The sequence below is a fragment of the Phyllopteryx taeniolatus genome, chromosome 16 (assembly GCF_024500385.1).
Source record: "Phyllopteryx taeniolatus isolate TA_2022b chromosome 16, UOR_Ptae_1.2, whole genome shotgun sequence".
NCBI lineage: Eukaryota > Metazoa > Chordata > Actinopteri > Syngnathiformes > Syngnathidae > Phyllopteryx > Phyllopteryx taeniolatus.
In genome coordinates this window covers 16,699,387-16,726,196 of record NC_084517.1, presented here as the reverse complement: position 1 = coordinate 16,726,196, position 26,810 = coordinate 16,699,387, and the positions used below count along the sequence as shown (strand labels likewise).

General features: G+C 41.0%; 1 protein-coding gene across 20 annotated transcripts in view; it reads right to left on the bottom strand.

Moving 5' to 3' along the window:
• Nucleotides 1–26,810, bottom strand: part of srcin1a (SRC kinase signaling inhibitor 1a) — a 130,789-nt gene that overhangs the window by 65,142 nt on the left and 38,837 nt on the right. For 7 of the 20 annotated variants that reach the window (XM_061749096.1, XM_061749105.1, XM_061749109.1 and 4 more), the window contains exon 1: nt 2,255–2,565. The exons of 6 other annotated variants lie outside the window; for them this stretch is intronic. In XM_061749096.1, the coding sequence (XP_061605080.1) occupies nt 2,255–2,363 (109 nt within the window). In that variant the 5' untranslated portion in view covers nt 2,364–2,565. Of the gene's footprint in view, nt 1–2,254; nt 2,568–26,810 lie in introns of those variants that run through there. 7 more of the 20 variants (XM_061749111.1, XM_061749098.1, XM_061749097.1 and 4 more) reach the window with 3 other exon arrangements.

Sequence of the window (26,810 nt, the reverse complement as noted above, 5' to 3'; positions counted from 1 at the left end):
TCGGTGACTTTGAGTGTGTACAGCTTTAAAAGGCGAGGCCTGGTGGATGAGAGTGAGAGTTAACTGGCTGTTAATTGTATGTTGAGACACTCAGCGTGAGTTGTGGCCATCGGCGGCTCGGGAATGAATGAGGTTATTACGTATTTGTTTTCTCACCTTTTGTTCAACAAAGCGATCGGAAGTGCACTGACGGCTGTGTCTAACCTTGACCACTTGCGGTGGCATTACAATACATTCTAACTAACGGTGTCAGGTTACAGCAAATTGGCTAACATCGATACGTTAACTTCTGTGTTGGCCATTGTATACGTGCTGTTGTGGTACCCCACACTTTATATTCTTTCTTAAGTATAAAATGATCCCAAACTTTAGACATTTGCTATCTTTTACGAACTCTTTCCTCCTGGTATTCTGTATTTTACATACAAATTTTACTTTTTCTTTTTTTTTTACTTAATTTAAAGGTAACATGGCTCATTTGTCCATTTTAAAAATCAAACGTGGCCATTAAGCACCAAATTTTTGCCGAACCCTGTTCTAGTTCATTCCTTGCATGTAAGCGGTTGCATAGAGCAGATGCACAGAATGCAGTATACTTGGTCTTCTGACTAACAAAGGATCAGTTGGCACTCTCACAGTAAACAAGCCATTATGAGCCACATGCCACTTCACCCAGACATGGCTATCTGACCACATGTAGCAGCCTGTTCTGGTAAATTTCCATGGCAAAGACACAAACGACAGACATGTAAATATACAGTATATTTGCAGGGACAGTGAGCATATGTGATGCTGTTGTATTGATACGCACGATCACATTCAAATATAACGACATATGGATACATTGCCCTGCCTCTGTAAAGCTACAGGTGGCGCGAAAACTGACTGTCACGTCATTTTTAGCCAATCGGAAGCTTGAAGAAAGTCATTTATGGAAAAGGACGAGAGGAACACGGCAAACATACTGTACCTGTAGATTGATGGAAAAGTGGAGTCACTCCTGAATATCAAGAAAGTCCCAAAACTTCGGAAAACCCTCACCTTGGCTGAGTTATCAGCGGCAAAAAAATGAAGCTGGCCAAATTCATTAAAACCCTCACGTTGCGTTTGAGCTCCACAGCTTCCCCTCTTCCAACTGCTTGCTCCCCACCACCTCACGCTCTCTAAATGCAACCTGAGAGTGGAGTCTTTCATTTGCACTTCTTCCATCTACGACCTCTCCCGCCGCTCAGCAAGTGTAACTGGAGCCTACAGGGATACTAGTTACGATCTTGGCATCCATGGCTAATAAAAAGAGCCCACAAAAGGGATGAATATACACATGGAGACCCGCTGGGGTGCCGTAAAGAGAAGCTTTATATATATATATTTGTTTTTTTTCCCCCCACGCTATCCATTATGATGCTCATCTTGAAGACTTCTAATTGAGGCACTCAGTTAACTAGCTGCAGCAGTGGCCTGGGGTGGCCAAAATGGCCATCACAGGATACTAGTGCATCACATGCTGTTATGATTTAGTAATTACTATTAGTCATTCAAAATGAATGTGTTTGGAGGGACGAAGAGAGCACGTAACAAACCACCTGTAGACATTTTACCTGATGCAGGGTTACACCCGCTGGGTGACACAAGGTTAACAATTGCCGCTCAAGGTTTGACACCTGCTCCACACTGGGATTAAGTCGCCACACGCAGGCACACGCACACACACACACACACACATTGTCTATGCAGTTTTTGCATGCAGCGTGTTTGCGTGTGTGTTGCTAAGCTAACACTGAGAGCCAAGTAAACAGCGAGTCCACTCAATTTTGCATCAGAGAGAAGAAACATACGACCCACCGGGCAATTTGGCTCCTACAAATAAATACAAATGGGATATGAATTGCTCAGGGCGTCCTCTTTCACCTTTTAATTATTCAGATTTGTGTACAAAGCAAGCGTGTCTTAATTGCATTAGCATCTCTGCGGGTCTTCTTTATGTTCCACGAGAGAGGGAGAGATTTGTGATTCGGCCTCAGCTTGTTTTTGTTTACACTTCAAATGTATGTGCTTCCTGTAGCCCACTCGCTCGTCAAGCCCACTAATGTGCTTTTACGCTTCATCAGCAAAAAAAAAAAGTGATGGCGCCATTAGAGGTTATAATGGCTTAGGGAACACAGAGAGCAATATATTGTCTGTGGGTCAGCTGTTCACTGCTGCATTGTGGGAGTTCTGTACTTGCCCCCCGTTTCACCTTTTTCCCATTCCTTACTTCCTGTCCTCTTTCCTCGGAGCAGTTCCCTGGAGAGAGACACCGCCACCTGCCGCTCTCCTCCTTCTTCTCCTTCATCTTGAGAGGGTGGCATCTGGAAAACAGGCATGTCTCCGCCCCTCTCGATCACATTCAGTCAACGATTTGATCGATATTTAGCATTTTATGCTGATCGGCTTTAATGTCATAATTCGCCGATCCGATCAATGACGTCATTGATCGGCTCCACAAAAGACATTTACTCCGCATCGCCGCGTGCACAGTATATTTGAATCCAAAAAATAGTTTATTTTTAACCTTGTCGAGTGTCTTTTGACCTAGTATTGGAAATATATGACGGCCAATAAAGTTATTTAAAACAAACAACAACAAAAAAAACATGCCGGCGGTGTGGAACAGACAACACGTCTGAGACAGACAACACGTAATCAAACTACAAGACAAATTTGCTCTCTCACGATTGCACTATGTCAGACTACTGCAATAAAATCTTGTATTCCAATACCATCGCATCCTGTTTTTTACGATCATTGGGCTTTATCTTGTCAACTCAAAATCGACCGGATACTCTCGTTACCGTGGCGACGACAACAAGAGTGGAGCGAGCCGACTGTATTATAAGGACAAAATGGGGATAAATGTGTGTTGGTGGTCACCGGTGCTCAGGACAGGAGAGGATGTTTGTTTAAGGCTTGCTTGAGGTATGTTCGCATACTTTTAATACGATACGGCTCGCAAGCAGGCAATAACATGTTATGTAGCCTAGCAAGCTAGCGGTAGCAGGAACGGTTGGACGTAAACATGCCGCCGTTCTGTCGAATCATGCTCTAAAGTTTCGGTGTGGGTGAAGTCATGGAATTAAAAATAAAGTAATTTAATTACAGTAAGTAAGCACCCATTATTTCTGTCATGTAATGTTGGTTTGACCTGACTGATTAGAATACACGATCTGACTCAAGCAGTGATTTCCAACCTTTATGGAGCCTAGGAACATATTTTACAATTGAAAAATCTAACGGCACACCAACAAACAAAAATGTCACAAAAAGTGGATACATTAATTACTGTATGTACTTCCTGCCATGTAATAGAAGACCATTCATTTGTTCTGTCTGTCACTATGCCTCACTGGCATAAATAGAGGAGCAAAGATACATTATTTATTGTAAATATAATTTTTGGAGCATTTAAGTACACAGGTATATACAGTAAATGAACAGGTCATTTAAATCGACACATCGTCCATCTTGTGATCGGGTTGGTGATCGGTTATCGTTTTTTTAAACTCGTTGATCGGTGATCAGCCCAAAAAACCTGATCGTGTAAAGCCTATTAATAACTAACTTTTTTTCTCACTGTCTGACATGAAATCAGACAAAACTTTTCCTGTATTAGGTCAATTAGGATTGCCAACATTATTTCTATGTCTGAAATCTCTCTCACTTCACAGGCTCTACAAGAACACAATGTGAAAATAATTCCTCTCATGGTGTCTGTTTCTTTGCATGAATTGAAGTCACTTTCGGAAAACACTCGGTAGAGGGGTCAGAAAAATCGCTAAATATAGCGACCAAATCAGCAAGTTGCCAACACTGGCTTTGCTTTGTTCACAGTCAGATGTCAGTAAAAGTAGTGCATGTCAGCTAGAACAATGGAAATAAATATTGAATCTAATTGAACTGAAGTTAGGGAAGTTTCTTTCTATTAAACAGATCATGACTATTTAGGTTGAAATGTTAATTTTCTTTTGATATTTCCATGGCATTTAAGGGGTGTGCACATGGTAGTTATTTTTAATTGCCGTTTATTTATTATGAGAGGGTCCTTTGAAAAATCTCTCTCCTGTAAGGGGTCCCTGGACCCAAAAGTGTGAGAACCCCTGGCCTAGAGAGAGAAGAGAGAGACTTTCCTGTCTCTGGCCACCTCTTTTTCCAGGCCAGCTGCGAGACAGTCGCTATATTGTGCCCTGCCTCGGGCATTTCTCCTGGTTGGACAAGGGCGGCAAGCAAAATCGATGCAGGACGCCACCCCACCTGGCGTCTCTCGATGTGCCCCATCTAGGATGACTGACCGCCCTTCCGTTTGTCAAATCTTTCAGTTCAAAGAGGTCAAATCAGTCATCATTTTGCAAACATATGTTGTCACTCTGTGTGATGTTGCCTCTTGACAGATGACATTTAGCCACATTTAGCCATTGAGCGTAATGGATGCATTTGTACACTTGGATTTGTACACTGCAGCAGTCTCGAGGTAAGAAAATGAGCGGGCCGCCGCCGTCTTCAACTGAGTGATCCCGAAAAGGGAAAGCGGGTGAGCGAGGATTTCGTGAAAAAACAAGCCTGACATTTTGGACCACTTCTTATTCTGATGCCTCTAAGTACCAGTCAGGCGATGCTAGTACCACCATGTAAAAGGGAATAAGCTAGCCTTATCATTATAGCGCCCTCTTGTAGTATGCAAAGAATCACTGAAATAAATGCTCAAACTGTGCATCATGTTACAGTGGCTTAAACTTTATTTGATCTAGTGCTGTACATTTGTACAATTTAGTTGTATTTCACTCCTCAACTCACGTCAACATATTTTCTTGCCACTGAGATGGCGCCAAAGCAATACTGATATTATGCAGGGCTTTGGCCTGAGCACAAAAATGGCATATAGGCGAATTTTTCAGGAATTATGCAGTACAGTTTGAAAAAAATCCACAAATACCTGAAGTCACTAAAGCCGAACCACGAATATGGACACTAAAATGTATTAGGTTCAACAACACAAACAGGAAGCTAGAACAGCCGCCGTGGTCCGCCATGACGGTTTTGGTCGTGCCACACGCGCCTGAACTTGATTCCTAAAATGGTATGTCACTCTGTTTACAAAGACGACCACTTTTCGCATGAAGACTTCCACTTTGAGACACATTTGCAAATGTTTGCGTGACACATTGCTGTTGTTGTGACGTGATCGGTTGACGCGACGCAAACTGTCTCAGTTTCAAGTGCTTGTGTTCTCTTGGCATTGATCGCAAATGTTCCGACTTCCTTGCAAATTAGGGTTAAATCACCGCTGTTGGAACGGAACGCTGTCGTAAACCGAGGACTCCCTGTCGTTAGGCTCAAAACATACCAAGTTCCACCTGCGTGACCTTACAACAAGGTTGCTTTCATGGCTGGTGGCAACACACAAAATCAAAAGAGGATATAAAAATGTTTGTCTTCATCACTCCCTTGCATTGTTCTCATCCCCGACAGCCTCTAAAAAAGCATCTTCTTCCCTGTGAGGACTTTTCCCCCTCAGTTGTAGCCCACAGCGCAGTAATCTAAGGTTATGGGGGTGCTATAACTCATCTTTATGTGATGAGGACCCCCTTCAGCCCCGTCTGCAGCACCCGGTGACAAACGACCCAAAGTCTAACGAGCCATCATTCGCCCCTGAGAGGCTGCGATGAGAATGACTATTTAAACATATTTGTTGTGATTTTTCTTCCCCGGGACCAATGTGACAGCCGGCATCTGTCATCGCATGGACTGCGCAGTTTTTCGACAGCGATGAGCAGGCGTGCGGTGAGTCATCAACATTTCATGTGATGGTTGGGGATGTCAGCTCATTTAAATGTCGTGACGTTTGGACCACAAGTGAACCACCATGCTGCCTTTTGAGAGCTAAGAGAACAGGATAGGGTGGTAGACCAAGTCAGTGCAACCACATCAAGACTGACGATCTTGACTTGATTGGACGTTGCTGTGCCCCTGAACAAGGAATGCACCAACGGCTGTGTGCACAGACATGGAGCCAGGATGTCATCACCCTGGGGCGCTGGAATGTAGCGACCCACCTTGGCCCTATCTTTTGCATTGAAGAGGAGCTACTGCGCAGGTCAAACAACGTCCAATCAAGTCAAGATCGTCAGGGTCCACTGCTCTAATTAATATTTATTTATGTTTCACGTATCATCGTACCGCTGCAATTTTGAAGGGAAGTTTACTACGATTGGTTACTAGCTTACTCCTATGCTGACTTGGTGTGGTTGCGCTTGCACAATCATATTACAGACATACAGTCGTGTGAAGATGTCACATATTGCTCTTTTTTCAGATACTTACAAAACATGGCTAAGATGCTGATAATGTCTTTCTCTGTGTGACAGTTTAGTGTGAAACAGACACATTTTATTGGCCACTGCATTGTTGTAATGGGTGTTTAGCCGAGTGGTTCGTATATTGTTGGTATTTTGCTTGGCTTTCCTTAGTAACCAGTAGGCAACCACGCTTTTTTAAACACAACCAAAATGTGTGTTGTCACTGATGAAAACAAGGTTCCTACAGACGTTTTGGATCGGATTGGTAGCTACCTTACTGATCCTGAAGATCTTTAATCGTCATTTCTTTTCACCACTCTGTAAAATCCACTATCAGGCTTCCCAACGGAGACAGCGCTTTACATTTATCAGACACTTCAATGATGCTATCCATCAATCCTGTATCCTTGACAATGACCCTGTACCATTGCAACGACAGTCTTCATTCCTAACTAGCTGGAATGGGAAAGGGTTGCCCAAATTTAGATGTCATGATATCTTCCAAACATATTCAAGCTTTGATTGCGACAAGCTTCTCCCTCCCGCGCCGTTAACAATTTACAAGACATTTGTCTGTAATCTGGCGCAAAACCCCCTACGACGCATTGGAATTCATCAATTATGTAGCTCTTGCTGTGTAAAGGTGAAAAACACATCCAAATTAGTGTCAATTATTTTCAGGGAGGAGAGAAATAAAAGGGAGCAGCAGCCTTTTAACGACTGCTGCTTGAGAGCGCTTACTGTACAAGCCCCTGGCCCAGCACATAAATCAGCATTCCGCTCTGAAGGACGCGCCGCTCATTCAGGTTTGAAGGTAATCAGAGCATCGGCCCGACAGGAAAGGGAGCCTCGTTTAACCCCTATCAGCTCTACAGAACTGCCTTGTAGCCTCAATGTCCACTTCAGTGGTCCTCCACACTATGGCGGCTATCACATTATAGTGGGAAAATCTCAACAATTGAATAGCACCACTGTTGCTTTGCTACAATAACAAAGAAACCCATTCTTCACCACACTGACATGTTAAATATTAATATTGGAAAAGCTTCTGATTTAAGAGGCTTTGCAGTTTTTTTTTTGTTTATTTCGAACCATTGTACTCGAACCTTATCAGTAAAAATCCAGACGTCCTTGGAAGGAAAATTACAAACAAGTTTCTGCTGACAAGACGGAACCAGTGGAGAGTTAAACATACGTTTCTGTTCTTTCTTTGTCCCCATACTGCTACTGACATGGGTAATTCCTAATATGTAGAGAACAAAACCACAAATTAGCCATTTAATTGCCGCTAGTTTGAGACTTATTTATCAAACGGCAAGTTAAAACAGCAGCAGTAATAAGTTGGAGAGAGATAGCTGCAGTGTGTGTTTAATAGAGGGTTTAATAACATCCAATCAGGGGTGAGCATAGAGCAAACAAAGCTGATTTGGCCGCTGCAAAATAACATTTAAGTTCATAGCGGTTGACTGCTAGGTCAGGTCTGCAGGTGGTTGACTGAATTAACTGCCATCTGGGAGCAAATGCAACTGCGACCGACTGAAAATGTTCACAAAAACATTTTACAAAATATGCTCTGTGCTGGAAAGAAGCACATTCAGTCCAGTAGATGTTCCTGCATTCACTTCATTTCTAATATGAAATTCCTGTCTTTTACGTTATCCAACTCCTTTGGACAGGTACTGTATATGCTTCCTTTGGGAAACACTATAATAAACATGACAAAAACCTATATACCACCAGTTGTCGTGCTGCATACTAACAATTTACCCAGGACTGAGCTATCGGTTTGGCTAGACAAAAAGCCACAGTCAATTGTTAGAATATGCAACAAAAAACAATCCATGAAAGAAAGATCAGACATTCACATGAGGCATTAAGGCCTTTTTCATCTCTCAGATCTGTCGTATCAGATGCAGTGTATGTACGTGTCAATTACAGTGATGTTGATCTTCCGTCTTGTGGCATGTTAGTAGAATCGCACAACAGGCCTGTCGAAAGGAACTCCCCTATGCAGAGCAGGTAATCCTGGCCTGTGTCAGGGGAGAAGGTGTGGATTTATGACTCTAAGCCTGGCAGTTACAGAAGGAACTCATTGCCTTTTACATTAAACCCATGGCCTAAAGCTGGAATCAAGGTAATCAGCCTCACTCTTGGGGAAGAATCACCTATAGTGCGTCTATTATAGCAAAAAAAAGGATCGGTCTTTGCCATGTTTGACCTCCAAAATACAGAGATCCAGGATAATATTTAATTGCATTCCCATCAAAAACTAGCAAGTGAGTCTTCAATGCAATCAAGGTTTTTTTTTTTATCAGAACTTGCAGCCAAATTCAGCCATCTACATGGTTAACCCATGACACTGGTTGAATGCTGACCACATGCGATATTTACATGTGCTACAAGAGGGGTCAACATTTTTTTCCTGGAGGACTAACATGAGAAGAATCCACTCTCCATGCTTCAACTTGGCGTAAAGCCTTGACATTTTCTTTACTTGTCTCTTCTACCTGACTGCACATCAGTGTCAGAGGCAGAACAAATTAGGGAGCCTGCAGAGTGAACGGAATGCTAATAACTGGAGCATGGGGAAATCGAGGCAGCAAATGGATGGGGAGACAAAATCTAAAGGGATGATTTGTAAGTACTGTGTTTAGATGTGATCAGGGGGCTACAGAAGTAGAGGAGAGCGAGAGAGAAGCAAGGCGAGGTCTTAAAACTACCCGTGTCATACGTTGACAATCTGGAAATAGAGTTGGGCATGTGCCCTTGTCATCCTGACATCGAGTTGAGGAGAACCCGAGTGGCGAATCAGACAAGCGTCATGTTGAAGCTGATCAAGGAAGATTGTAGACAAACGTAAATCTGCACTTACTGGGCCTGAAGGCGACCCTGTTCCTTCTGTCTAAAACTCATACACTCAAGATCTTACCACACCTACGCTTGGTCTCTCGAGGATTATGGGCTGGAAAGGGTGTGTCAAAGGGAGTAAGAGCCTCATGGGAGGAGGGACCTGTTCCATCACTGAGTGTCCTGCGAGGGGCAGAGCTTGTTGCTACGTTCCCAGGACTTCACGGCTCTGAGTGTCTGAGTGGTGACAATGGCTGGCTGTCCGTCACGCAAGGTCTGACCTAGATTCTCAGAGTGCGAGGAAGGTCGGCGGGAGTGGCATGATGGGACTCTCTCAGCCATTTACCCATGGGATAGATCCTCACTCGTCAGAAGCACTTATGTCCCAGAAGAGTTCGACCACGTGGGAGTGAAGTCAAGGCCACGGCATTGGCAGTGTCTTTAAGGCAACGCTGCCTCAGGGGAGAAAAGGGCTGACGATGGTGCGATGCAAAGCAGCTCATTAGGCCAGGGCACCATTGGGTGCTGACTTATTCATGGCCAGCGCCGTAGAACAGAGGCCTGGGAGACAGAGTTAATTTGCTTACCGCCGTGTGCGCCAGATGAAAACCACTGAAATTTTACACTCTTCTGCCAAATTCTAACTTCTAATTAAAAGTCGGAGAGAAGCCAGAAAAGCCATGTCCACATCTGTATGGTGGAAAGGACGGTTAGAAGAATAAGTTGGGAGGGAAGACTTGATTAAAAGGTGTAATAGTCTCTTGTCTATTCAGATTGTTAAAATGGAGCTAGCTGCCAAACATGGATTGTCCTTTTGGAGTCAAGCGGGGTAAAGATTTATCGAGCATGGTTCAAGTAACGTGTTCGGATTTTTTCCCCTCAAGTGACACAATTGGGGTATGCGTCAGGGCAGAGAAATTAGGGGCAAAAAAAAAACAAAAACGTATGGAATCGGACACCTTCAGATCCGAATAAGGCCTCTTTCGAAAGCCCAAACGCATACGTGTCTACATGTCTACAGCAAAAGCATAGACATGGTCTAAATATGCTGCTACATTAAAGGTGTGTCCTTCAAAATAATTGCTGACAGTTATGCTCATTTAAATCAGTGGCGGGGAAGAGTCAGCCAAGGCCAACCAAAACGCTATGTAATCTTAAATATTTGTATTATTTATGTATTATTGTTCACTTCCATGTTGTCACTGCCAGTGTTGGCAGTTGTGGAGTGACTTACATACAATTTGGGTGTCTGCGCATTCAGGTTGTTCCATGTGTTCCGTCAATGTAAACACAGCCATATCAGCTATGTAAAAGCACGCAAAACGTAAACACTTCAAATCTGTGACCTCCGTTTTTCCACTGGTGGTGCCAGACAGCAATATATTAACGCGAGATATCATTATGTACAGACGGGATCAAGTTATACATCAAGTAAAGTGCAGACTATTAAAGATGGAGGGCACAAGCTAAACTATCATCCCAAGCTTGAACGCTCTGCGAGGTACCGCCGTCCTCCCTCTTTCTGTGACCTTCACACATCCTTGCCTGACAGCGTAAGTGCAGCGTGGCTTCAACCGTTTCAGCGGGAGCTATCGCTGACGTGCCAGCGTGCGGCCGAGGACCGGTTCCCAGCTTGCCGTCTATCTGTCGCTTATCTCAATCATGCATACACTCCTGAAATTCCGTCCTTTTCCATCCCTTATGTGGCCAAACAACACTCTTTCATTTGGCTTCATTTTTGCCCAGTGTGCCAGGCGAGGAATGATTGGCGTGGAGCTGAGGTCTTTGTTGACTTAATACACCCGTAATCATTTTGAAAATTAATATTGGCTTCAGCAATATTTGACAGTGCTTTGTCATTGACATCAAGGTTTTCTTTCATTAAAAGTCCTCAAACTCATTCAAATGCGGCAGGCAATGTGAGAAAAACACTCTCGGGGAATCCTCGCTCAAACCAGTGCTTCGTAAAATATCTCAAAACCAGAGGTGGCAGATGTACTCACGTTCTGTACCTAAGGAGAAGTACAGACACTTGTGTTTAAAAAAAAGAATAACAAAAAAAAAACACTCAAGTAAAAGTAGAAGTACTGATTTAAATCATTTACTTTGTAAAACAGTAATGACTGAAATATACAAAAGTAAGAAGGAAAGATTAATTTTCACTGTACATCATAATAATACCCATTTTGATAACTTGACACACCAAGAACCAAAACCTCTGCACAAAAAAAATAGTTTCCCGCTTTTGTTAACTTGCACAGCGCTCATATTGAAAAAGAAAAAAAAAAACATGGAAGCAGCTACGCTGCAAGCTAAATTCTGATTGGTTAATCGTGACTGAACTGACAACAACATGAGCAAACAAAACAACATAACGAAACAGACTAAATTAGCTGATGATAACAAATGAAAAAAAATACACCTCACTTGTTTTTTTTTCAGATTAGACCTATTGCAGGGGTTGTCCGGAACCTAAACCCCACGATAAATGAGTGATTACTGTACTGTATATACTGTACAGTATGTGCATATAAGCTAGCCGGGGCTTTCTTTAGGCAGTTGTTTGGTTGTTTTAAATGCATAAGGTGTAATTCTCTTTGTTTGATGTTTAGGTTGACAGTAAACTTCAACTGGAAGTAGCATTAAACAGCTCAAAGCATCTTTTTGAGGAATTGTTCATTTTCGCCAAAGTGATGCTTATTGTGAGATGAGTTGAGTTCACTGCCACCATACAGCGCTCGTGTCGCAAGTCAAGGCAAAAAAAATTGAAATAAAATAAAAATTTAAAAAAATCCGCCGAACGACATTTCGCATCTCGAAAAACTCGTACGTTGGGTCACTCGTATCTCAAGGGACCACTGTACTTGCTTACTTCCCACCACTGCTCAAAACACACTCAAACAGCAGACGCACACACATTGATCTGATTACCAGAACTAATTCAATGTGTTGGATTGTCCTCCCGCCAAGATGCAAGTTACTACTGTAATTCTGATCAGATATTCACATAGGCGAGGAGGTGGAGACGATGGAGGAGTCAATGTCAGTTGTCCCGTGCTGCTTTCATCAGGGAGGAATCGGGGTTTCACCCCAAAATCAATGCTCATTTTTCTACCATATACGCAATGTGAACGTCCGTGCCCTTCAGAGAGCGAGCGTGTTCGCTGGAATGGAGCCGGCTAATTGGCCGCACTGTCTGCTCCCGTCCTCTCGGAAGCAACTTTAAAAAGGCGAAGGGAGCAAAGGCGCCTCTTTTGCCAATAACCACTTACAGTTCATATTATTCATTCATTCCTCTTTCATTCTGCTGTCATTCATTCGTGCCGGAGCCTATCCCAGCTACCTTCGGGCCAGAGGCTGGGTACACCCTGAACTGGTCGCCAGCCAATCGCAGGGCACATGTAAATAAAATATGCCAAAGTGAGTACAGCAGGAACAGCAGATACAGTGATGGCTTGGTATAAAAAGACAAACAATTTTCTTCCCACCTTACTGTCTGACATGAAATCTGACTAACATGTTCCTGTTTTAGGTCATTAGGATTACCAATATTATTTCTATTTGCTAAATGCCAGAATACTGAGAGGATTTTTTTTTTCAACAAATATATATTATAAACAATACAGTCACCCCAGACGTGCCAATGTTTTTTTGTCATGCATTATTTATTATAAATGATAAATTATAAATGATAAATTATAATAATTATAAGTATAATTTATTTATTTCTAATTTATTTATTTCTAATTTATTTTTATTTTTTCTATTTTGTAATATATGAATGATTATTTTACTTGTTACTAATTTATTTTCTGGTTTTTCTATTAAGTTAGATTTAAAGTTGAGTTTTGGGAGTTGAATAAATAGTTTCGAAATTAATGAATAATCGTTCAATATCACTCAAAATAATTGCGATCATTAGCTTTTCCATAATTGCCCAGCCCTACCTCAGAGTCTTTAAAAAAAGCATCTACACAATGGACGAATGCGCCATAAACGTTAAAACCTTTTACTCAAAAAACATTGTTGGGATTGCCACAAATGCTCAAAACTTCAATCTTAAAATTGTGGACTTTGAAACACTTCACAAATTAAGTGGGAATAGTTTGAAATTTCACACACAAGGCCCCCTCAAAGCGGTTTTAATAGTGTCTGGACAACAGGACCATGGACTAAAGCACCACAAAGGCTAAAACCACTGACCAAAAAAAAAAAAAAAAAAAAAAGAAGCTGAGTTTGAAATGTCATTAATTTTTGAAATTTCATATACAAGGCCACCTCAAAAGGGATCTTGAAAATATCATCTGAACCATGGACCTCTGTGCCAAACACGCCCTTCACAATTTTACCATAGTAGGTTGTTTTGTGTAGACCCTAAAAAAACAAAACCAATTACAGACATGCTGTTAATGAGCCAGACAGAAAATTCAGCCCCAGTAGGATTAAGTGATTTACCACATCAAAACTCACCATTCGTTTGTTTGCGCTAAATGTTGCAAAAAGCAAAAACTAATAATCCCGATGATGGCAAAGAGAAGAAAAGCATTTTTGGAAACGTCTAAAAATTGCTATCCTGCAGGCTACAAGCGCACTGGCATAGATTGGCACAGATGGCCATTTGTAAAAAGAGTGAGACGTAGCTGGACACTGCTTACCTCCGACGGGAGCGTCCTCGCATCCCAACAACACCACCTGGCCGACATTGGGCACGAACACTCGGTAGTCCTCACCGAACATCCTCACCCTTCTTTCACTCCAGGATCACCCCAAAACACGAATTGTAATCTTCTGTATCAGTACTGTTCACCGTTACCCTCCCGCTGTATGCCAGGATGGTTATGCCTACATTGGACAGTGGCCTTTTTTATCACACTGAGCATATACAATAGCGGGCCTCCATTAATGGCATCTCTTGCTCTTAACTTTCTTTCAACATCTCGACGAAAGAGCTCTAGGCAGCGGAGGCACTTCCACTTTGTTGTCCCATCGCCACTCTGGCGTCCTCCATTTCGCTGTGTGAAAAGGTTCCAGAGATGAAGGGACTGCCGCGCTAAATGGCCAGCCTGATTGAGGAGTCGGCGCCGGCTGGTTCAAAACGTGACGACGCCAAGCGGCGGAGTCGCTCCGGTCTAGAAACAAGTGCGTTTGCCACTGTCCGCTAATTGTTTCCATGCGCAGCGCTTACAGAAGTAATCGTAGCATGTTGTCCTCCAAAGCATTTGAGTGACACCGCAAAATCCGAAAAACATTCACCTTAAAAACGCAGTGCTTGAAACACCCCTCACCAGGTAAATGTGATTAGCTTGAAATTGCACACAAGGTCAAATCAAAGTCATCTTCAAAATAGCTGGAGGATGACATACAGGTATGCACTACTAATTTAAAACCACAAAAGTAAGTGTTTGAAACGCATTTCACAAATTAAATGGGATTATCTTAAAATTTCACACACTAAGACACCTTAAAGTGCTCTTTAAATTAGCATTTATGTGCCAAAAATACACTTTTTTTTTTTATAATACAGCGTTCAAATTGCCTTTGAACAAATTGTGATTAGCTTGAAATTTCTCACATAAAGCTGCCTCAATGTGTATTTAAAAGAGGGTTGGAACCATAGACAGACGCACCACAAATGTTCAGACATTTTACCTTAAAAAAAAAATGCCTGACCAGTTGTAAAACTAAATTAACTGACTGGAAATTTCACAAGCAAGGCCATCTCAGTTTGCTCTACAAAACAGATACGGTAGATGTGCCAAAAGTTGTTACAATTCCTTTTAAAAAATGCTATTTTAGGAACATATTAAGTGGGATTAACTTGAAATTTCATACAGAAGTGACCTTGAAAAAAAAGTTTGAGCTATAGACATAAATGCCACAAATGCTCAAATTCTTGGTAAAAACGGCGTTTGAAATGTCTTTCAATAAGTGGAATTATCTTGAAATTTCACTCAACTCCTCAAAATAATATTTGCCGTTGTAGTTCATGATGAAAAAAAAAATGTTTGAAATGCCTTTCAAGTTGAGTTGGATTGGCTTGAAATTTCACACAAAATGTACTCTTGAAAATAGTGCCTGGATCACAGTCATATGTGCCAAATATGCTCAAAATACTAGAATGCAGTAATAGCAATACCTTTCACAAATAAATGGGATTATCTTGAAATTTCCCACGCAAAATATTCATCCAAGTCATGTATGTATGTGCCACGGGCATTTTTTGCAGAAGTACAAAATCGTTTACGGGGATGTAAGATTGGTTTTAGGGGTGCTAAGACACTTAAACTTGGCCCTAACCACATGCAACAAAATATTTTAAGGGGGCTTCAGAAAAAAAATTAATAAATAGCCCTAGCGTTGCCACTGCCCTGGACTATATACCCTACGTATGTCTAGTTTCTTCTGTTTTCACTTCCTGTATGTATAACGTCCTAATACACGTGCTCATTTATGGATCAGACTACTGTGCAGATGTCATACATTTGAGAAATAAAATGGACGGCAAGCAGAGTGAGTAAAAGGTACTTGCACCTGATCCCGCGTCCTTCATTTCAGCAAACACACACACACACGCTTTTCCACGGCAACAAGCTGCTTCTCTAATCTGCTCATCTAATAGCGAAGGGCCTGAGGATTGTGTACGCAGAGACAGTAAGCAAACAAGTGTTTGATTATGCAAAGTCGAGTCCTCGTATGGAGAGCGAGAGAGAGCGAGAGAAAGAGAGAGATGCAGGGCACGCTGGAAAGACGAGTGCTGACACTAATTGACTGAAAATGTCCAGAGAAACACCGAGACACAAAAACTATCATGGCCTATTCAAGTGTTGAGTGGAGGAAAAAAAATAAATGTGCTGCCTGTTTGGTTAGCCGAGTGCTCATATACTGCACAGAACAACATGGAAAAAGATTTAGAACACAATTATTTTTACAGCATTTTTATTCTTATTATTCTGAAGTGGTCTTGTTTTCAGATGATTTACAGGTGAAGTTCTATATTTTCAGTGAAATTTCAGGAGGAAAAAAAAGAAAATCTTTCTTATAGGATTACATTGACATTATTAAATATGTATAATAAAAATAAATATGTATTACTTTTTAATATCAGTAGCAATTATGAAACATATGTATTTTATATGATTAAATTCTCTATGTTAATGAGAATATTCAATATTCTGTATGTTTAGTCATTATATTTAAATTTTAAGAACTGTGATTTACTTAAAAAATATTGAATGAGACATGTTTCACATTTTTAAATTTCACATTAATTTAGATATTATTCAATTCTGATAATAGAAATAAATATTTATTCATGGTTAATATCAAGAGTAAATCCTTGACGTGTATTTTATATTATTTAACGCATTATATTACTTCAATAATAACAATGTAGACAATGAAAATGTAGACAATTGTATATATATATATATATATATATATATATATACCAATATATTTATACAATTTAACATATTACATTATAATATTTAAATGTTGTAATTTATTAACATTTGAAAAATGTATACAAATGTATTTCACATGGTAAACTTGGCTGTATTATTAAATATTTATAATAGAAATAAAAAATAGAAAATTACTACTTTATGAATAACAATTTTAAAAAACATTTTATTAAAAAATAATACATTCATTATTTACTGGATATACCTAGTTTTTAAAGTTGAGTTATTTTTAATAGTGTTTCCCTCCTTTGGCTGAGTGAGGTATTCAAATTCATTGATACATCTCTTATTCAGTGCAATTTTATGCCACTGCAAACAATAACACGATAACAAAACGTATTTATCAAATGAACCAACTTAAAACTGTGGCTACTAACACAATGATCGTTGATGGATAATGCAGAGTGAACTTGGGCCGAACTTACATTTCTTCCACACCCCAAAAATATGTTACAGTGCCGGCAAGTGAAAAACATCAAACATGACAGAAAATGCCAGCGTCGTGATGGTGCTTCGCCACCTCGCTGTCACAAGACATGAAGCATTTGATTGCCGATAGCCGCTGACGATGATGACGATAAACATCCCGCGCTCGGGCACAAGATGGCTACACTACGAGGCGGCGGCTGTCAAAATCTAGAGCGAGATTACGCCTCTGCATCCCAAAGATAACGTGCGAGCGTGCGCTTCCGAAGCTCTTCACGGGGCGAGAATATGGAGGAGTTTTTACCCCAATTAACTTGACGGAAGAGGGAGGCATCATTTGAAGGTGGTGGCTGAATGATGCAGGTGCAAAGTCACAAAGAAGTGGGAACACGTCTACACGATAGGCCTGTATGCATTCCAGTCAGATATTTTAAACCAGGGGTGTCCAAATCTTTTCCTCCATTCAGAAAAGATCGAACGATGCAAGGGCCACGATAAAATTCTTCAACTTGATGTATTAAACACGCTAAAATCAATCCATCAAGCGATTCTTTGTTGTTTTGATCCAGATTGTAGTTACTTAAAAAAAAAACTGCTTGGTCACAGTTTTTTGTTAGAGGTAATAAGGCAAACAGTTTAGGATTTTTGCGGTGGCCCACACCGTTGTATCGAACTGTAAATAGAATTGCAACGGTGTTCCGGTGTTATAACCCTTTAAGCGACGGCTATTTGAACACAAATAGTGCAGTGACACGTGTAGACAGATCATATAACAATACTCACAGGCATGTATTCTTTATCCTCTGCAAAAAAAGGACTAATACTACTACAGCTTACTGGGTCAGTTGTGAATTTTTTGCGTATGTCTATATCATAGTGCCCCCTGGTGGCCAAGGTGCACACGCCAGAAGGAGCACAATGTCAATCAGCATTGAAGCATGAAATCATGATGCACAAACTGTTTAATTCTTCACATTGCATTTAATTACAGTATGTTATAAATGTATGTTGTCATACAGTACAACACTGTACAGTGCTATTTTTCTTATTTAAAAACATGTGTTGTCATTCATATTCATTAAACACCGGACTATATGTACTCCAGTCGGTCACATTTATCAAAAACTGGCCTGCATGAATTCCAGTCAGTAACGCTGACTTGCGCATGAGTTTTGTTTTTTTCTTTAGCTTTTTGGCTACACTGCCTGTACAAGGAGTGGTAAGAGAAGAATATACTCCAGCATCACTTGTTTTAGCTACCTGCTGTTTTGCTATTTGTTTATTATTTACCGAGGATAACTTCTTTAGAGTTGACAAAGAGTGTTACTATGGACAGTGGTGAACTTATTTTGAAACATTTTTACAGAATGTTTGAAAATTTGAAATGTAATCTATGTGAGTATACCGAGTAAGACTAATGCACTTTATGTACAGTAAGTAAATAACCAGTTTTGGAATCAGAAACCTATAAAAACACATTTTTCAACTATTAAAGGGGATTGGTAACAAAAAAAAAAAATGCTTGCAATATCTCAATGCTATTGCACCAGAACACAATTAGCAATTTGGATTTTCTTTCGTGGGCAATATAAAATGATGTGGCGGGCTGGATCTGGCCCCCGGGCCACTAGTTTGACACATAATATTTGAGTAATGCATTTTATTACTGTGTAGGCATGAATAATGTAAGTTGTGTGTGTTTTTACACGTATACGTATACTGACTTTTCAAATTTCTCTTTTTTGTCTGCCACAGGGACTGCAGATGGAAATGAGCTAAAAAGCTATCATTTGGGACACAACTTGTTATAGTGGCTGTACACAAACCCTGACAAATAAATGAACAAACTGACCAAAAAACAAAGCTTTTTTTTTTAGAAAACGTTGGCTTTACAGTAGGAGGTTTGAAGCTGAAGAAACTAGACAAAGGTAGGTTATAGTCCAGGGCAGTGGCAATTTTTTTTTTTTTCTGAAGCCCCCTTAAAATGTTGAGCCCCCCCCAATATTTTGTTGCGTGTGGTTAGGGCCAAGTTTAAGTGTCTTAGCACCCCTAAAACCAATCTTACATCCCCGTAAACGATTTTGTACTTCTGCAAAAAATGCCCGTGGCACATACATACATGACTTGGATGAATATTTTGCGTGTGAAATTTCAAGATAATCCCATTTATTTGTGAAAGGTATTGCTATTACTGCATTCTAGTTAAAGGTATTTTGAGCATATTTGGCACATATGACTGTGATCCAGGCACTATTTTCAAGAGTACATTGTGTGTGAAATTTCAAGCCAATCCAACTCAACTTGAAAGGCATTTCAAACATTTTTTTTTTCATCATGAACTACAACGGCAAATATTATTTTGAGGAGTTGAGTGAAATGTCCAAGTGTGTGAAATTTCAAGATAATTCCACTTATTGAAAGACATTTCAAACGCCGTTTTTACCAAGTATTTGAGCATTTGTGGCATTTATGTCTATAGCTCAAACTTTTTTTTTCATTATTTCATATTGCATTTTATATAATTGACAGTGTAAATGTTGTTGTTACTTTTGTAGTTTGTAAATTACAGTCCGTAATTTCTACTTTTACTTTATAAATTTGAATCTGTAATTTTTACGTTTACTTAAGTAAAGGAATTGAATCCGTATTTCTACTTTTAACTCCTTGCCAAACAATTACGTGTAATTGATCTGCTCCTCCGATCGCCTTCAGTGGTGCAAATGTCACTGAACGACATGGATCAATGCGGGAGAGGTGCGAGGAATCGGAAAAGCCAAGATGTCGCCCCTTCAATTCTCCAGACACTTAATCTGCCGCACGTCTCATTTACATGCAGCTACGAATCTTTGTTTTCAAAAAAAAAAAAAAAAAAAAGCAGCCTGCTGCCGTTGCCACACACGACACTGAGCAAACGTAACTACACGAGAGCCACAGAGGAAGAGAATTCAGTTTAGAAGAAGACTTGTTTCCCCCACATTTGTATGCTGTGCAAGTAAGTGCTCTGGGTGTAAAGAAGCAACTACAAATGAAGCTACAATTCTTTAGTTCTCTCTTACTGAAACAACTTTTTTAAACCTCGGCTTGTGCCTGTGGAGCAAGAGAGAGAAGTGATGCTCAAAGTGTGGTATGTATACCACTGGTGGTACATGGGCTGCTCGTTGTGGTACACGAAGAATCCCTGAATGAAATGTTCAAACTAGGGCTGTGAGAAAAAAAAAAAGAAAATTGGCTAACTTGGCTAAGTGGACCGCAAAAGTTGGTTGATGCAAAACTTTCTGCCTCGAGACAATAAAAACTACTAATAAAAGCTTATTTGCTTCCTGGAGCCCACTCGTTCAGAACCGATTTTGCAACGCCCAGAACTATTTGGCCGCTGTCCATTTATTGAAGACGGACGCAGTTTTGGGCCAATGAAAGACATTGCCAAAAATGACAGAGGAGCGTCTGTAAGTGATTTTTAAGACACTAACAGATGTGTAATGTACATATAATGTGATGTATGAGGGAGTTGAATGGTAGTTAGTGGTTTTCTTTACCTAAAATGGTCATCGGTATCCCGCTAATGCTTATCGTGAACCATTTAGCAACCATTTTGTCTAAAATTCTGTACAGTTTGTACCATACACTCAATACTAAATTATGAATTTTAAGGATAGAAGTCCTGCCCTCAGAAATGAGAATAAAATATATGCTCGTAGTTTAAAAAATAAAAAATAAATATATATATATATATATATATATATATATATATTTTATTTTTTATTTTTATTTTTTTGGGGGGGGCGCTTCTGCTTAAACTTTTTTTTAATCCAGTACAGTACATTTACATACATACATACTGTACCTACATACAGTACATACAGTACACGATGTCCCAGTGAGTCGTCTCTGGGCTTTCCAGGCTGCGACGTCACTTTACAGGACCTTTAAGTACAGTTCTGTTGTATTTAACATTGAAGCAAAATACAGTCGCATTTAATCTTTAGGAATGTTTGTTTTCAAAAATGTACTTAGATACAATTATTGAACTTTTATGTGTAATACATTTTAATCAAATCTTGTTTTTGATGACCACTTAATATAATACATAATAGTATTTTAATGTTGCAATGTTAAATATACTGCAATCATTTTTGAGGTGGAACTTGGTGTAAAAAAGAAAAAAAAAAGCATTGCACTCGAGCACAGGTGTCAAACTGGTGGCCCGGGGGCCAGATCCGGCACGCCACATCATTTTATGTGGCCCGCGAGAGTGTGCAACGACTTTGTATTTCTTGCTAAAATACCAAAATTCCAAATTGGCTTCACTTTTAAAAATATTGAGATATTGCAAGCATTTTTTTTTTGGGACCAACCCCACTTTTAAAATAAAATAGATTCATACTGTAGTTGAACAAACAGTTTTTTACTAGCTTTTGATTTCAAAAGTAATTATCCATTAATTTGTGTATATGTAATAATATGAGGCAATCATACATTCATATGGGTTTGCAACCATAACGGCCCTCCGAGTGGAACCATAACTGCGATGTGGCCCGTGACAAAAATGAGTTTGACACCCCTGCACTAGAGTAACAAGGGCGTGGCAATTTTGTGCCGCCATTGATTTTTGCAACATCATAAGAAGTGGCGAGCTGTGACACAGAACAGGACAGTCGATGGCGACTCTGCGAGCTGCAACGCTCGTGTCAATTTGTGTTAGGCTTGCCCGGCCGGTAGCCACTTACATTTATTAGACGCTAAACAGTGATTATGCGACGATGATAAAGCGTAACGATTCATTGAGTATGGGGTATGCCAGCGTGAGTCTCCTACCTAAAGGACATGCACTTCATTAGAAAAAACAGATCAAATACGAAATGCTCTGTGAAAAATGCTGATGTCGGCGCAGCAAAGAGGAGAGAAAGAAGAAGACGTAAAGAAGAGACAAATCAGACAAACGTGCTATGAAACATGGCGGAAGGCAGCACAGGCAAAACCCACACAAGCACGGGGAGGCCGGAGCCCGGTTTCAAACCAACGACTTGTGAACTGTGACGCAGTGCAAACCAGTTGTCCAATGTGCCGCCCATGATGTGTTTGTATTCGCAAAATCATGACAACTGTGATATTTTTGCGCACTATAATATTGATATTAAATTTCTATTTTCATCTCTAGTTGTGGCAAGTTCTTGCATGTGAAAAGTAACCAAACCGGGGGTGGGGGCGTGGGGGGGTTGATAGACGAAGCCATCAACTAAGTTGCACCTGAGAAAGCAACTATAGGTGTGGAAAAGTGTCTCTGAGTTAGATGCAGGAGTAATCACCGCACATAACTCTAAATGCCAAACACGAGGAAGCCAACGACAGTCGTCCTCTTTTATCTCCCGCTTTAATCGAAGGGAATGATTCATGCCGTCCGCCTCCCCGACTGCCACTTGTCATTAGGGGACGTTTTAAGCCATTGCATTTATCAAGCCTCTCAAACGCTGTCTATGTTTACAAAGGAACTAAATGAGTCGTTATGCACTGGAGAGCAGCACAGACTTTGTTTTAACAAAGCCACTAAAACAAAGTTGAATGCACAATGGGCTGAAGCGTGTGCGCAACACCATGAATATTTTGTAGCTTGCGATCCGGATCAGCACGACGAAAAAAAAAAAAAGAAAGATCGATTGAATGAGAAGCGACGCGAGTCAAAAAGCCGCCTCACATGTATAATACAAGGCCTCATATGACATCTTGACCGAGCTTACGGCTTGTAATTGACGCAACCACAACCAGTAGCAGCTGGAAACAACATCCCAGCCCTGGCTCTGCTCCACGTGGAGGCGCAGAAGAGGAAGACCTCCTGCCAGACCCCCTGGAAGCCTTCACGCCACAGCGATGCTGCCTTTCTGCCATCCAGAAGTCAGCGCGGATATTTTACCATCAAGGCTTTTGGCACGATGTCGTGAGAGAGAACGGTGGCTGCAACCCGAGCAAGCAAGCCCACTTTCTGGCCAAGCGGGAGAGCTCGTGCCAGAGGAGGAACTGCCATGGTTTTCCACACGCCAACTAAAGGTTGGTCGATGAGAGCAGATGGAAACGCAAGGTCCTGGACAACAAAGTCCAGTGTCCAGATACGACTATGATCAAGCACCGGTGTGGTGTAATTCACAGCACACAAATCGAAGGAGTTGTTTTCAATTCTCTTTATTTCTATTTAATTATGTCATGTTTTTATAAAGTACAATATTATTTCCCTCATTAAAATACACATTCTAATTATGAACAGTTAGGAAAAAAAAGTTTCATCAATTGACATGAATTTTGATGGGAATTTGTATCTGAAGAAACACAAAGTCTCAAGGACCCATGCTCCAAATTGTACAGGAAGTCGGCCATTTTGGGTGAATTTATGGTCTGGTACTGCAGCGAAACCCAACTCGGCAATTGGCCCAAATAGAACCCCGATGGGAAGCAGGTATCCTCGACAGATGGATGATGCTAAATTGCTACCATTTTTTTCCCCCAGCAGCATCTAATGTGGGCGGAGCATGGCGTCAAAGTTTAATCATTTCGGGGATTCGCCATGAAAAGGGGGCGCGAGGGCCCAATCATCACTGCTTGCAGCTTTCATTTTGTTTGAATCTACTCGTACTCCATTGGCCTCAGTGCACTGTCCTTCAGTGTAACATAACAAGGTTATTCTGGACCTTTATGGCACCATTGATTATAATAAGTGAAACTCCAATGGTGTGTTATTTTAGGGACCGAGAGTTGGCTTGGGAGGCAATTTGGGCTGGGAGGCAATTTTATCCAAACATGGAGCGCGGCGTGTTCACCAGTATCCTTGCGCAGGTGCAAAAGAAAACCTGGGTGTAATGTATTGGGCATCAAGCGTTTATTTGGACTTTTGACCCCCAGAGGCAGGCTCGGCAAAAATCACGTTACACCTCTCCACTGGTCGGCTCGCTTGCCACATTTCCACGAGGCTCCTGTTTCCTAGTAACGGCGGGAGGGATGTAGCGCCTTAGCGTCTGACTCGTGTGTGACAATGTTAGTCAATCAAGAAGCATATCCTCCACTCTGATATCACATCAAGCGTCAAGGGGGTTAATGACGGGAAAACATCCAAACATCCACTGATTGTAGCCTGAAGACCAGAACCTGGTCTGCGAGCGGCAGATTATTTTTCTCTCAGATGTGTCAGGGCTCACTCCCGTTCCCAACAGACTTGCAGCCCCTCCCCGCCCCCGGAAGCACGTCAGGCCCATCGCGACCGTTTATCTAATGCGGGCTACATGCAATGAGTGTTTGCAGAGCCGTGAGGCAATTCCATAAACAGGCGCTGCCGCTAATACAGAGATCCACTTGTCAGGCGGTATTAGAGACACTGGATGCTATATTTCAGCTACGATTCCGGTTCTTAAAATGACATGTCACAAATTGGGAATCATGTGATGGAAAACGGATACAATCCCAGATTAATTTCTGTACATTCTTACATAACTGTGTGCCTCACACTTACTGACTTGCTCAAAACTGACTAAGTATGTTTGTGATTGGGACATAGGTTCAGAGGATCAGAGGATAATAAAGTCAGACAGGACCGTGGTGGGATGTGAGAAGAAAGGGGGGTTGAAAAATAGAGCATAGCCCATGTTTAGTAAAGATAATAGGGTGCGACTTACAAATGTACAAAAGAGAAGCTCAGAAAAGTATTCTTTGAACAACCACTGTGTCTGCTGCTTTTGCTGCATAGCTGTTCTTCCGTCTCGCAAGAATATAAAATCATCTGGAAGCTTATCAATCTATATCTCCTAGACATACACAATGACCTCGGTATAGCCAAGATTTGGACCATTATGTTCCCTCCAAATGAACACTTCAGATGTTGGAGGAGAAGGCAGATGGCAAATACAGGCGCTGCAACAATGGACAGAATAACAAACACGATGTTCCGCTATTGTAGTAGACACCCGCTGGTTTGTCTGCGGGATCATAGCGGCCGCCTCCCTTTCTGCTCAGAGGAACATTGAACGTGTGACAATGAAATTTGTTCATGATTGGTCATCTGTGGATGTCTTTGAAACAAAAGGGAAGAGACAACCACCGGCTGACGGAATATCAACCTTCAAAGATCCTTGCAGCTTGGCCGTGATTACCTCCTGCGATTGAATGAAAGAGGCCAAGCAATCGAGGCTGACGAAAAGACGACAGGCGAACGACTAGTTAATTCCTAACATCATCACAAATTATAGATCCTTCTCCACAGAAACAACACATTCCATCTTGAAAAGCACCAAGCTTGCCAGCATCTTTAAACTATACTTTTGTGTATAAATGTACCTTGTTATTGTGAAATCAATACTAGGATATTCAAATAATACACAGGTTCAAATATTCATGTTTTTTATTTTTTATTTTAAACAACATAAGAATGGCTGATCGTTCACGTTAGCCTGTATTTAAAGACACGCTGCTACGCGAGTCCGCTGCTTCGTAAGCTGCTGGGTCTCGCGCCCCCAGGGTACTCAACGCCCGCGAGTGTCGTTGTTACGAACGCAAAGACGCTGGATGATCGTAATTTCAGCAAGTGCTGGCGATCGCATTTACTTTGGCTATATTTGGTGTCGTGGGCAAATAATTCCGGTCAAACTATCCATGACTGTCACAATAGAAATAAAAATAGATCATATAGAACAGAGAATCGAATAGAATAAATATCCATTTATTGTGGCTGAATTAGCCTTCATTTATGCTATTTTTTTTTTTTTTTAATGTTTTAAAGGGATATTGTTGGGAAATATTTAAATTAGCATATTCCTATTTCATATTTTTGTCTATTTGACATTCATCCGCTATTTAGAAAAATAAATAAATCAGACGTTACTCACCAGTTACTCAGTACTTAAGTAGTTTTTTTCACTGAATACTTACACAAGTAATTATTTGGAGGACTACTTTCTACTTTTACCTGAGTCATGCTATTCTAAAGTAACAGAACAGTAACTCGAGTACAATTTCTGGCTACTCTACCCTCCTCTGATATTGGGTTCATTAAAGATTCAATTGTAAATTGTGTTAGGTGTAAATAGCTGTTTGTCAATGTACAGTATGTGCTCCACGATTGGCTGGCGATCAGTCGACGGTGTACACTACCTCTCTCCCAAAATCAGATCTCCTCTCGAGATAAAATTGTTCTGTACATACACAAACAAATAAAGAAAACACGTGATTGAACAAACCACTCGCGATTGCAGAAAACACGAATGCTTTTCCAGCCCTCCTCTCCTCAAGAAAATCTCAACGGTAGAGTATGTTTCTTCTGCTTGTCTTCTTTTGCTCATGCTCCCTGGCAGTGTTTCAAAAAATGTCAATGCCACGCACGGGCGTTACGGCCATGGGTTTGCCATTAACACGTCGGACTGAGGAGATGGATGCGGCTCGACTGATCAACGGGGAGGCGAGGAACGCATCGAGTGCCGGATGAACTAAAAAGGGAGCAGGTCCGTCTCAAGGGGAGCAAAGAAGTAAGATGTGACCTTTTCATAGTCACTGCCCTGATAGTTTCTGGCAGTTGGGTCGGGGCGCGGCCGTGGACTTCGCATGCAATGTTGCGCCTGATCAACTGGAAGAGTGGGTGTCGAAAGTCCTGTACTGCTTCTCCACTCGTTCACAAGCATTACGTGGACATTCTTGTATTTTTTTTTTTTTTGGGGGGGCGTCTGCAAATAATGTAGCATATTTAATGTAGGCAGAGACATTTGGAAGAGGCCTG